This window comes from Pygoscelis adeliae, unplaced genomic scaffold, assembly GCF_000699105.1.
Source record: "Pygoscelis adeliae isolate BGI_AS28 unplaced genomic scaffold, ASM69910v1 Scaffold4, whole genome shotgun sequence".
Taxonomy (NCBI): domain Eukaryota; kingdom Metazoa; phylum Chordata; class Aves; order Sphenisciformes; family Spheniscidae; genus Pygoscelis; species Pygoscelis adeliae.
In genome coordinates, this window is record NW_008824986.1 from 9,493,939 (window position 1) to 9,507,304 (window position 13,366).

A 13,366-nucleotide genomic window follows, 5' to 3' on the forward strand; every position below is an offset into this window, starting at 1 on the left:
TATAGATATTTCCTTTTATTTCTATCATGTAATTGCTAGAATATTTTTTTATTTAAAGTTGTACGTGCTGGTCTAACTCATGTATCTTAGTCCAATAAAATCCTTTCTCTTTTCTAGAGAGGAAGTTGCAAAGATATATGCATTAGGACTGTCCACTTCATCAGTTTTCTGTCTCTTCAAATGTAATAAGCAATGACTTGAAGTATTCTATCCCAATCTCAACAGTCAGTATCAAGGGAAAAGCTCACCAGCACAGTGTGATCACAGTACGTGCCAACTCCACAGCCCAAGGGAAGAGATGATCCAGCAATGCTTAAGACTTTTTCCTAGATTACTGTGCAGAAAAATATGCTCAGTGGCAACTACTTTGTATTCAAATTCCAGAATGGGCATCCCACCAATGTGAACAAATCTACTCCAAATGGACAGCTACTAGTATTTCAGGCATAAAAACCGATGATGATATTATTATTATTATTATTATTATTGTTATTATTATTATTATTATTATAAAGTAGTCCCTGAAAGGGTGAGAAGTTCAAAATCTGCGACTGAGACTCTGTCTTGGTATTCATGGTGATGTGATAAAACATGAGCAACTAAAGGAAGAAAAGCGTATTGCTACTTCTGAGCTACTGTTCTTGTAATGCGTTGATGCCTGCCTATTTGCTCACCTCTGTGTTTAGGAAGCATGCCTTTAAAACATTTTATGTGCTAAGTAGACAAAGACAGGAAGATGAAAACTATTTCCATATCCATTTTGCGGAGGCAAGTTGGAGGAGAGAGGTAGAAATGGTAAGTAAAAGACAGAAAGAGTTGAGGTGTAACAGGTTGGCTCAGCTGGAGGGTTTTGCTGTTTCCCGCAATGAAATGCAGTTGTCCCAGCCAAGACACAAGTCTGTGGTAGAGCTGGGCTCCCAACACCATCTCCAGGTTCACAGGGGAAGCCCTTAATCCCCAAACCATCCTTTCTTTTCTTTTTCTATATCAAGATCTGGAGGTCAATGTGATTTAAAAGGGGAAAAAATTAATAGTACTTAAAAAACATGCACTAATTTAACTAGTCTTACTAGTGCATAGTAATTTTAATTCCAGTGTAAGAAAACAAGAGAACTTCTCTGACTCAGAAATAGGCTACTGTCTCACCAACTTCCAGTTGTTCAAGTAGTGCTTTATTCATTTTTTTATCTGCTTTATCAGAGAGAATTCTTGCTTGGCCTTAACTTACTGTTTCACTAATTTCCTTCAGAATATTAAGTTTCACTAATGCCAGTTCAAACCAACATCCCTCAGCAAGCAAACAAGCAAGGAGCAAAGTAATGGGGGAAATATTTTGCCTTTTCTGCTGATACAATTTGATGTAGATTTTGAAAGTAAATCCTCTAAATAAGAGGGGAGAGTTATGGAGAGTACTACTTCAATCATCCTGAAGTCAGTTCTGCCTCTTAGGATATCAGGGAACAGTTCATGTGCATTGATGAAATCTTCTCTTATGCCGCAAAAAGCACTGCCAAAAAGAAAGCAGCAAATCATAGTTTAAGAGTAGAAAAAACTAGAAAACATAAGTCTGTAGAGAAAAGAAGGTAGAACAATACAAAATTATTTATTATGGTTTAAATAATGCTACTCTCGTAAGGTTCACTTTACTTTCACATTTGATAATTTTAAAGGGATCAATGTGGGAATAAGTTGTGGTATCAGCATGGAAATTATTTTTTGTGGCTCTTAAAAAAGGCTTATAACAAGTGGTTCTTTCTGAAATGTTCTGAGCAGAAGAGTATGTGCCCTCACAACGTGTTTTTTTGATTATTTTAAACAGAATATATGAAACAGCAATCTAATATCTGTATTCATAGTAATTCCCATTTCATCTTGCTACTCAGTTTTGAAAATATTGATTGTAAGGGGAGAGTATCATGGTGCTTCATGAGATTCAAAATGAGCTTTTCAGGTCTTGTAGCAGAACCGTACAAATACTTCAGGGGACACTCCACCACCACTGCAAAAAAAAGTAAAGTAAAAGATCTGAGTTCATTTCACAAGTGTATACATTAAAAAAAGAGGGAAAAAACCCCCACAAACCTAAAATGCCCTTTCTAAATGATATTTATTTTTCTTTCACATTAGAAATGTATCATTTTAGGTGCTTCTGTGTTTCAAATCACCATACCACCTGAGCAGTGTGTAATTTTTACTGTATTTATGTTTATGACTGCCATTCAGAATAAGAAAAAGTATAGTTTCATCTCTTCCCAGATGGCAAACAAGGAAGTGAGCCATTTGTTTGAAAGAAAAATCTATGGTAAAGCAAGAATCTGAACCTGGGTCTCATGCAAAGCGGTCCAGCATCCTAACCGGGGACATTATTGTGCTCGATAATAAGTTTCAGCTTTAGGAATTCTCTGAGAGATGTTTTTGTCTTGTAACAGTCTGTTTTATTCTGCAGCTGCTTTTTTAACTTTACAACTTACTGACATCAAGTGACTGTCAAATAAGTACCACTGTGAACTAATGAATAAACATAAACATTTACATATTAACAGAGGGCCTTTAGCTGAAAAGAATCCATTTGTGCTACTGCAGTATCTTAATTATTTACTATGTTATATTGTAATTAATTGTATTTTACTCTCTCAAAACTCAATAGTATGTATATCTTACAGGGTTTGGAACCAATGCACTGATATTAAAGTGGTAATCAACACTACTTCTAAATATTCATGCCAATAAATGACTCCCATGTGTTTGCTGAATGCCAAGGATAGTCTGAAGCATTTATTTAGCATTCTAGTGGGATCTAGTTTCTGCAAAGTTCACATAGATGCAGAATTTCAATATTGTTGCTGTTTTGCATGGGGAGAGGGAAAACATGTTTGAATTTGCACAAGCAGTGGGGCAGGACACTTAGAAGAAAGCAATGGTATCTCAGTCACAATCTGTGCTTAATAATGTCTGAGAGCACTGGGGAGTTGTCAGCTATTTTTTATTATAACAAAATTACAATTTTGTTTAGTCTACGACAGCCTCCTCATAATTTCACTTTCTAATAAACATCTACAATTTTCCAAATAATTTAAAAATCATTACATTTCATGGGTGGGGTGCTCTGACTGTCACACAGCCGGGGCTCCATCAAGGCACCACTGTAGCAATCACAAATTCAGACACATTTTGCAATAAATCAATTAAATACTATAACCCTAAAATTATCCTGCTTCAGTACTGCAATTGGCTGACATAAATCTTCAGAAAAGCATATTGAGTGTACAGAGGAACAACTGATTTATTGAGCTACTGTCGGAATTTCAAAACAAGGAAATACTGTCTCGCAGTCCAGTAAGTTTGTTTAATGAAATGTAAGTTAAGTGTAAACAGTCTTAAAATATATGTGAGTTCAGTCTTTTGGATTAAGAGTAACTAGCACATTGTAAACTGTGCTTTCTCGTTTGAAGTACAGTTTCAAGAGCCTGTATAGGTGCACTGTCCCTTTCTGCAAACAAGTGTTTGAGCCTCCACTCCCTCCTGCCTCCGAGGGTGAACGGGTCACCAGACCTTTCTGATGCTCTTTCACAGCTTCCAAAAAAATAGTGGATTTACCTTTGGATGATTGAGATGAAAAAGAACTTGTTTTATAATCAGGGGAACAGCAATATGAAGATTGCATGCAGTCATGATGGTGCTGAAAATGCAATCCAGATGTTCTGATCCTTGCTCCATGCTGGAGTGCAACTGGGATTTCAGTGTGCTTTGCTGTTGATATCTTGTTTAGAAAATTCTCTTAAATACTTGTATATGTATAAATACTTTGTCTATTGTTCTCACAGAGATACTTGATAATACTGTTGACCATATTTCTAATTGCTCCAACATAAATTCTTTTTTTTTAAGCTAAAACTTAATTATTCTTTAGGAAAAGTTTAAAATACATATTAAAATATTTAACTGTTTATAGGAAAAAAAATAGTTCAGTATGACTGTACTTTATGTTTAGTTTCCATGATGGTCTTAGATCACATGTGCCATTCTACATGTGAATATTTAGCATACTCAGCCTTAAGGGAAAAAGCATTTCTGTTAGAGCCACCCTGCTGACTGTGATCACTGTACTGCAGGTCTGCTCATAATGCAGAACATGGATTTGAACATGGATATCTTAAACTGAAAATGGTCATGCAAAGGCCAAACCTGATTACTTGTACCTCATTTCAAAAAATAGTACAGCAAAATTGAGCATTAATAAGAGATTATATTAGGGTTTAATGTAGTTTTGCTATTATATGGGAGGAAAAAGAGAAAGTTCAAAACTGTATCAGATGTCTCCCAGAACTGATGTGTACTGCATCACTATGCTTATTTTCCCAGGCAAGATGGTCTCTGATGTGCAAAGTCGGAAGTGATGCAATTGCTTAAGGATGCACCATGGTGTTTTGAAGACCTGGGTGTGAAATCCTACAGCACCGTGCTGCCTCTCGATGTTTGTTCGATGTTCCTTCGCACTGAGCTGCGGCTAAAGAGCTGCTACACCACAAACACTTCTTTTTGTAGCTGCTTGTTCCTCCCAAGCAGGGCCCAGATGGGCTCTGGGTTTGGACTCAGCCAACTCTGTTTTCCTTTTTCAGAATCACCCAGCACTGCTGCAGTTTGTAATACAAGCTGAAAGTAAACATCTAGTCATCAATCTGGAGAGGAACGAGTAAGTACCCTTGTTGCATGTTCACTTTGTACTGGAGGTTCTCAGAGAAGGGTTATAATTTTAAAATTGATGGTTTAAAAGTAACCTGGGGCCAACTTTACTACTGGTCTCTTATGGAACAGGCCCCTAATAAGAGAGTTTTGTTCCAGTTTGGATTGTGTGTATTTGCACACTGCTTATAGAGCAAGAATCTCTATGGTTGTCTGCATTTATGTGGGACTGAAAATGGACATGTTGCCTCTCAATGTTTTCCTGTTGATCATTCTTTTTATTTGATTTGGGTTTGACCTCTTTTCCTGTGGTAAGCCCTTTTATTTACCGTAATGTGGAAAATCCTACAGTCTTTGAACCTTTTTTGGAGGACTCATCCCTCCTGATGCTGCCTGCAACCATGATTGCCTCCATGCCGTGGCCGTCGGCATCTGCTCAGGGAAGGTGATTTGGGCTTAACCCCTGCTGGACTTTTAAACAGGAGCTCTCTGTGTTTGTTGGCAAGGGGCTGGTGATGGGATGTTTGTACTGTTCACGAGGCCCGTGACCAAAGCTGAGCTTGAGCCCTTATTTGTGGGCTGTAAATACTGCACCTTCTTCCATGTGCTCTTGACAACTCCCACTCATGTCCGTAAGCTTTCAGAGAGGGATTCCAGGGGCTGCTGTAGATGGTCCCACAGGCAGAAACCCAGCAGAGTTTTTCACAAAGGGGTACAGAACCACACAGAAATAAAGTCACTTCTCCAGAAGTCCATGATAAGCAGAACTAAAGTCATCAAAGTCTTAGTCTACCTTCTCAACTGTTCAACTGCTTTTCCTCTAAGAGCATCTCAAGAATATATTGTGGGAATCCAGTTCAGGACAACTACGTGCTGCTTGTCAAAGGAAAACCAAAGCTCGCTCTCAGCCTAGGGAAAACTTAAATGTTAGCAAGGTTCTATGTGTTCTGTAGGTTTCCCTGCTGTGAAATAAAAGCAGCAGAAGTATTTTTTTTACTGTAGTAGAGAGACCATAGAAGTAAGCGGTGCAGCTTTATGTGTTAAGAGGAAGGAATGTGCATGTGAAAGCAAATGTCCAAGGGAGGCCCGGTACATGGTGCCTTGGGCTGGTGATGGACAACTTCAATGGAAAATGACGGGGCACCCCTTTACTCCTCTGTAGTAAAACCAAAACAAAATGCTTTTTATTCCCAGTCACTTGGATGAACCCTAACATTACCCAGCTGTGATAAAATTCAGTTCACTTTATTATTCAACATCAGGCCCAAATCTTGAGCTTTCTTTACATTATTTTTAATGCTCCTTAGTTGTTCATTTCCTATCCTTGAAGGGTTTGTAGATCCCCCATGCATAGGTTGCTCTGTTTCAGTAACTAGAGGAGGATTTAATTCCTTTAGTAAACAGGGATTTAACTTTATATTCTCTTAATCTTTGTCAAAGGGTGTGCCTTCCTTCAGGAATGGGAAGTATGCAGCAATTGAGGAAACTATTTACATTCCATGTCAGCGATTAAAAGAACATAAAACTGCTAATACAGGCCTTGCTGAACATACCAAGCTCTCTTGTACCTGTACTAAAGTCAGATTTAGAAAATTGTAAGATGCAATCTCCACCTCTTTCAAAAGTAGGACGTGAAAATACAGTAAATTAACTCTATGAGCATGTCTGATTAACCACGTTTGGAGGTGTTGAGATCTGCTTCTTAAGAAATACAGTATTTATCAATCATTATTTTCTAGTTACCTATCTCTATGGTGGGGTGTCCACCAGAAGATTTGCATTCTAGAAGAGTTGTGTATGGTGCTAACAACATGAGGTTCCTCATCTTAGCAGGAGCTTCTAGGTAGTATTGTGAAACGCTACAATTAGCCTTGCCTGTGTTTGGGATTCGTAGCATATGAGGCAGTTCATAGATCCCAAACCACAGAAAAAGTTGGTCATGGTTTTGCAAAATCTTTTCTCCCTTTTCTCCTGTATTACTGACCTTGATTTTCAGAAGACATAATGGTCTGAGTGTTGCAAGTCCGTGCAGAAGTTGCTTTGGGGGGTGTGTGTGTAGGTCTATTTGTTACCTGTTTCTGTAAATAATACAGTGCATCAGTCTGCATGACTGATCTGTGCGCCCCAGGGCAAACAATCTCAAGGCCTCCTCTGTGCTTGTCTGTTGAAATTGGTGGTTGCATTTCATGTGCCTGTAATGACGGCATTGGGCATGTTGTCACTGGCTTGGAGAGGCGAGTGGCAGCAGAGGTGAGGTGTTTGGGGCATGAAGCAAGCAGCGTGGATGCGTTGCTGGTTCCAGGGGGTCCTGCAGGTTCATGGAGTGAAAAATAATGTCCAGGAGAGAAATGAGAGAATGCATTTCTGCAGAGCAGAGGATGGGGAATAAGGGCTGGTGGCAGCAGGCCAGATTGGACCTAAGGTAGATTATGGACTCCAGAGGTGTGAGAAGGTCATCGCATACCTGGAGAAGGGAGCAATGTTTCCACGCTGCAGCTCCTGCCCATGAGTCTCCAAGGCTGCAGAGAGGACCAGCAGATGTGCATACAGACCCTGTCTCCTCCAGCCTGCTCCATCTTCCTGATGTTGGCATGAAATATGCAGCTCAAATATCTTGAAAGCACTGATGCTGAGCATTGGAGTAGCCGTTGAATCAGCATGCTTTAGGTAGAAGTAGAGCACTAAACACAAACATCTTTTCCTGAATAATAAGTGACAACACATATGAAGCTCTGATATGTGTGCTGTTACTTTACTGTAGTTTCATGTAAAGCATGTTATTCCTTGGAGAAGGGTGGGGGTGGAGGTGGATGGGACCCCTAAATTACATAATTTCTGCATTGGGTCATGCAAAAAAAAACTGGATGTGATTTTCCATGGTTAGTAGAAACAGCTGCTTTGAGTAGTCTTGACATTAAACTCCATTTATTGAAAACCTTAGAGATTTTTCCAAACCTTGAGTTATATTTCAAAACATGATTCAGATGCATTAGGCAACCCCAAGTGGGGACTGATGTGTTAAACCATCTGTTATCTATGGAAATATTTAATGTCAGCTTGGTGTTTTCTGATATTTAGACTCAGCAAGATGTGTTCATATGTATTGGGCAAGATGTTATAAGTTATTTCTGGAAGAGTTACTAGCACCTAACTGCACAGCCTAGGTTTTAAAATCTTCTCTATGGTTTCCAGCTGTTAAGTTTACTTTTGTACATATTCATTAAATACTTTAGTGATTAATTTTCAGGCATTGCACATTTGTAATTGCAAAAACAAAATTATTTGCCGTGAATTCAATTTGTCAATCATAGAAAACCTGCTAGCGAGCTTATGTTGCAAGTACATTTCTTACTATGATTTAGTTGCAAAATATGATTGCACTCTTGAGAACCTTAAGCTCTGTAGTACCTTAACTGTTTTAGAAACACTTGTCATGTGGAGAGATTTCCAGAATCAGCAAATCATCGATCAGCTGCAAAATAAACCACCCTTCAGAGCAGCTGACTGTACTGGTGTGCATTACATCAATAATACTGATGCACTTCTGTTGTGCAAGGGACAGTAATGTATGCACATATAAATTCCTTTAAAGTTGATTGCAGCATGTGGGTCTTAGAGGAAAGTAGGCTTACTATTGTGTAAATGAAACAAAACCCCTGTAAGATTAAATCTGAGTTGGAGAGTGGAACGGTATGTGACTACTGGCTGTTTTTCTGCAACTGGAAACATTTTACACTCTGTCAGAAATAGGTCTGTATACAGCAAAGTACTTAGGTGTTCTTTTAACTTTAAACATATGAGCAATCCAGGTAAAGTCAGTGGAATTACTTATTTTCAAAATTAATTTCATGCTTAAATGATTTGCTGACAAAGGTCATAATTATGAATGTCAAAGAAATATAACTTTGAACAGATGTTAGAGAGCTTTTTCAATGCTGACTCCTGTATATACCTGAGTCTGAGGCAGATAAAGATAAAAAGCTGAGATAAGTCGAGAGCATGTGAGGGCAAGTATGGAGGTAGGATGGCTTTGCCCCAAGGACATCAGCATCGGCAGGATCTCAGGTGTGTCCTGGACAGTTTGCTTCTGGTGGGAGTTCATTGACCAGCTTTGCAGAGGGAGCAGTGAGGGTACGATCAGTGTGGTTGTGGCTGACGGGCCATTGACAGTGTCCAGAGGAACATGGAAATGGAAAGGAAACACTAGAGTATTTTAGAGAAGCGGAGTTCACTATTCATTTCCCCATAACTTTATGATCTTTTTCATCAGGTTTATAACACAGCCTTTAACAAAGCAATATAAAAAAAGGAATATATGAGGTTAGATTGCTGTCTTTTATTCCCTCAGTAAAAATTCTTCTATTTTATCAGGAAGCAAAATCCACCCCAGGCCATGATATAAGTCTCCATCTTATCCTTTAAATCCCCTAGGATCCCAGAGATCTCCAGAAGTTTAGAGCATCTCTGACTGTCCCCCTTGCATGTTTACCACTTCTACATGGAGGCATAGTACCAGGGATGTATTGGGAGGTAATGGTCCAGTATTGGAGGTCACTTTGAAAGCTTAGCTCCAGGACGGAGGAGGTTCCAGCAGTATTCCCTCGGTCTGAAAAGCAGGCAGTAGGCATCTTCATGCATACTACTAATGTGACCTATTCCAATGTTCAGAAATCTTTTGTATACTTTTTTGGTTAAAAGAAAAGAAGTAGTTCTTCTTTTCTGCCTGACCTTTCTGAATAGGAGCGCTGACTGGTGTGCAAATGACATTCTAACTGGATTAATTTAGCAGGGAAACAACCCATTTCTAGTGCCAAAGAAAATAGCTGACAAAATTTGTTAATGAATTGACATGCTTATATACAATCAATGGCTTGAAATACAGATAGAGGAAACAAATCTAAACAAACAAATACCAAATAGAGAAACGGGACCTCTCAGAATATACTTATTATAATTCTGTGCTGTAACTTAGCCAAAAAACTGTGACCCCTGACTGTTTTATCTGCAAATGCTGGAGCTGGCAGCTGTACTGCAGCATTTCAGTGTGAGCTGACAACTGGGGTTTCACTTTAACTGAAGTAAAAGTTTCACTTTAATGGAAGTACCAATTTTTCCCTTTCGTAATGGCAACAGTCAAATGGTCTATACCACACTGAAATGTGAAGATTCAGCTACCACAGCTACAGTAATGATGGTATCAATCTGTGGCTCTAAGGGTACAGGTATTTGCTGTAGCTTTGTGGTATAAGGTTGGCATATTTAGTGTGGGCATTGAGATACCAAGATTTGTTATATAATTGAGTGAGTATTAGCATAGGTTGGTATTAGCAATGGTAGTCAAGGTCGTGTGCTTGGGGCTACCTTTGGCTGTGTCGTTTTGGAGCTGTGTGTCGAAGTGAGGGGGTTCAGCTCCATCAGGAGAGAAACTGCTGCTTTCTTGATCTGTTTTTCCTCTCCTTACATAAATACACCAAAAGAAAGGAACGATGAGAGAAGATATTTATACGCTGATATAACATGCTGGAAGTGGAGAGGATAAAAAGACTGGAGACCTTCTTGTGGCAGAATGTCATAAGCTGCTTCTCTTCCCATGCCCCATAAAACAGTGGGGCAATGGGGCTGTGCCAAGTCCCCTGGAGAGAAGAGAGGGCTGTGTCTTATTCACAGCCCAAACCCCGGGGCTGGGGGAGCATGTGGGGTGAGGAGAGCCAGTGCTGCTCTGTCCTTGCCCTGCAGCCCTGGCATGTGTGAAGGAGTGGGGGAATGATCCCCTTTCTCAGATGGGAAAACTGAGATATGGGGAAGTTTAACATTTCTGTATGTACCGCAGAACTACAAATCTTGTTCACATAGCAGGCAGAATAATTGGAGTCTGATGTGTAGGGCAGGTACTGTTTTCTCTGTGTGAATGTTTTCCTGAGAATGGTAGTTTCCAGAGCTGCATTAGTTGACAGCTTTGAACCAAGTTAACACAAGGTTTTGCTTGTTCAGTGTCTGTCAGAGCAACCCTAGAGCTGTACCTTCCAATTAAATATATAACAATAATGGAGAGGGAAATACACTTGCTAGTGCAATACATTTAATAAAGAAGTGCCTGCTTTAGATTTCGCTCTCTACATATATTGCAGCAGTAGAATATTATATTTTCAGAACTGTGTTTTAATCTCCCTTCATACTGCAGAATATGAGGTTTTCAGCATTTCATTTTAACATCACTCAGCAGAGAGGTCAGGGAGGAGAGCTGGCTATCAGAAGACAATAGGAATGTGCACTCCCTCCTTCCTGCGGGCGGGCTGGAGTCAGCTCGATTGCGATGATAACGAACACACAGGCAAAATGTAATCATCTGGGGCTGTAAAATAAATAATTAGGGGAGAGACAAGAGATAAAAACAATTTTCTGGAAACCTTGTAATCTCCTGCTGATAGTCATATGCCAGCCCACGTGGTGCAGAAGCGTTAGCGCCCGAGGAGCGATGGCCTCACAGCCATAGTTTTGCAGGTTGGCAGGTGAAGTACGAGTGCGTCCAGCTGGACCCAGGCTTTGCTCGCAAAGCTCGTGACTGTTCCTCACGTGTTTCTGCTATCTGCTGCTTGGGCAGGTTTCAGATTGCTTTTGTTTGTTGGTTTTTTTAAATGTTTCTAACAAGAGTAAGCAGCGTTTCAATAGCAGTGAAGGAGAAGCACTGAATTCTGCTTTGCATTGTCACATACCGCATCATTACCCAGGGTGTTTGGTCTCCTTTTCACAATACATGTAAAGATACCAGGCCAAAACTGAGAGGATTCTCCTGCTTTTCAGAAACATTTGTGGATATTGCTTTCTGGCTTCAGAAACACAGGGAGGACGGTAAATGAGTTTTCAAGTCAAAATTGAGGCTGAGCCTGCTTTTAATGAATTTTCTATTAGATATTTTCACTTCGGTGCTCAGTCCCAGGTGTCCAATGACTTTGAATAAGAGCAGATATGTGACAGTACATCCAGCGTCTCTAGAATTTGTCTTTTTGCATCTAGTGGCATTTTGCTGGCACACGCTCGGTTCCTAGGATCTCAACTTCTCCTGAAGGCTTTGTAGAGAGAGCAACAGTGTTGCCTTCACAAAATTCTATAGGAAAAGATGCCAACTATTTAATTTGCTTATAGTGTTCACTGTTTCATGTATTTATTTTTAGCAGGTTAGTAAATACAGAGTACACTGAAGTACAGTTCCTCAGATGAATTCTCCATTATTTTATGTTGCATGTGGAAATGAAGTATTCAGAAAGAAAATTCAGTTCTGCTCATAATCCCTGTCCAGGAGCCTGATCTGCATCACCGCCAGGCACGGGGCTGGGCACAGTGCGTGCCTCCCAAAGCGGGCACTGGCTTCCCAGCTTTTGACTGATCTCCACCAAAAGTGGCCATGTACCTGCTGCGGACCTTTCCAGTAATCTGCAGGGGTTCATTCGTAGAAGCATTAGCAGTCCATTTCCTTGTCCATGTGTGTGTGGTTGCAGGGGTCCCTGCACTTGTCCTCCCAAATCACACTGCACAACTGTCACTGATTCCTCATCATGAATATTGAGCAATGGGGTCAAGTTCTGTAATGCAGATTTGTGTCTATAGATGTCCAAAGTTATGTAAAACATAAATTAATCTTCAGCATCTGAGTGAACATCCACTCAACCCTTCCCATCTGACCCACCAAAGCACAAGCTGCACATCTACAAGGAAGAGGTACACCTTATTGATTCCCTAAAACACATATATTTTAATATGATAGACTATCTATATGTCAGATTGCTGCTGCTGTTGGCACCTGTTTGTATTGTAGTCCATTCAGGTAATCGTCCCTTCCCTGAGTTTTGCCCTCTTAGGATTTTAGCTGGTTGGTGGATGCATCAGAAAGATCACAGCAGGAGGAGGATGTCCCATGTCCTGGCAATACATGTCCATGTCAGTACAAACTGGAAAAAAATCACAACAGTTGAAAAAATGAAAGTATTTGAGGTTCTAAAAAGAACCTCCTCTTTTGTTGTGATATTTAAGATTCGTATCCTCAAGCTTTTCTGCTCCGTCATAAGTTTAAAAAAACCAAACAAAACAAAACCAAAACCAAGCCCCTGATAATACTGTCACAGTCATGGTAAAATCCTAAGGTTTAGCAGCTTTGCCATGCTGTGGTCATGGAGTTTAGGTACATGAAGGTCCAAGAAGACGGTTGTCCCGTCCCCCCCCCCATTCTGCCCCAAGTGATTTGTTTTGAGGTCCTGGGACATGGTTTTACATCCCTGTAGTCTTAAAGGAATAAATGTTTATGAAGAACTGAATGTGGGAATATTTTTAAGGATCTAAAGAGAAATTAGTCATCCTGTTCTCGTGAAGAGATCATACCTTAGTTTCCTTTAAAAATCTCAGTCAGGAATTGCGTGCAGGAACTTCAACATAAATTTTGGTCTAATGTGGCTCTCTTTTGTCCTTTTTTTCTTGCTTCCTTCTTTCTTTTTTCTTCTTCTTTTTCTCTTTTCCTTTTTTGCTCTTTTTGCCCTTTTTCAAAACCCCTTTGAGAGAGATTTCCAGGTATATATGAACTTCTATAGACAAAGTAGGGCAGCCTTCAGCATTTCAAGCTTTTCTGTTCTGCCAGGGGTAAGGCAGGTAAGGAGGCCAGTATGCACAGACCCCTCTCTAAAAATATTTGGGT

At 39.9% G+C, this 13,366-nt stretch overlaps 1 protein-coding gene across 2 annotated transcripts in view; it reads left to right on the forward strand.

Moving 5' to 3' along the window:
* Positions 1-13,366, forward strand: part of ADAM12 (ADAM metallopeptidase domain 12) — a 187,080-nt gene that overhangs the window by 44,729 nt on the left and 128,985 nt on the right. For both annotated transcript variants that reach the window (XM_009325861.1, XM_009325862.1), the window contains exon 3: positions 4,620-4,693. In XM_009325861.1, coding sequence (XP_009324136.1) covers positions 4,620-4,693 — 74 coding nt within the window. The remainder of the gene's footprint in view (positions 1-4,619; positions 4,694-13,366) is intronic.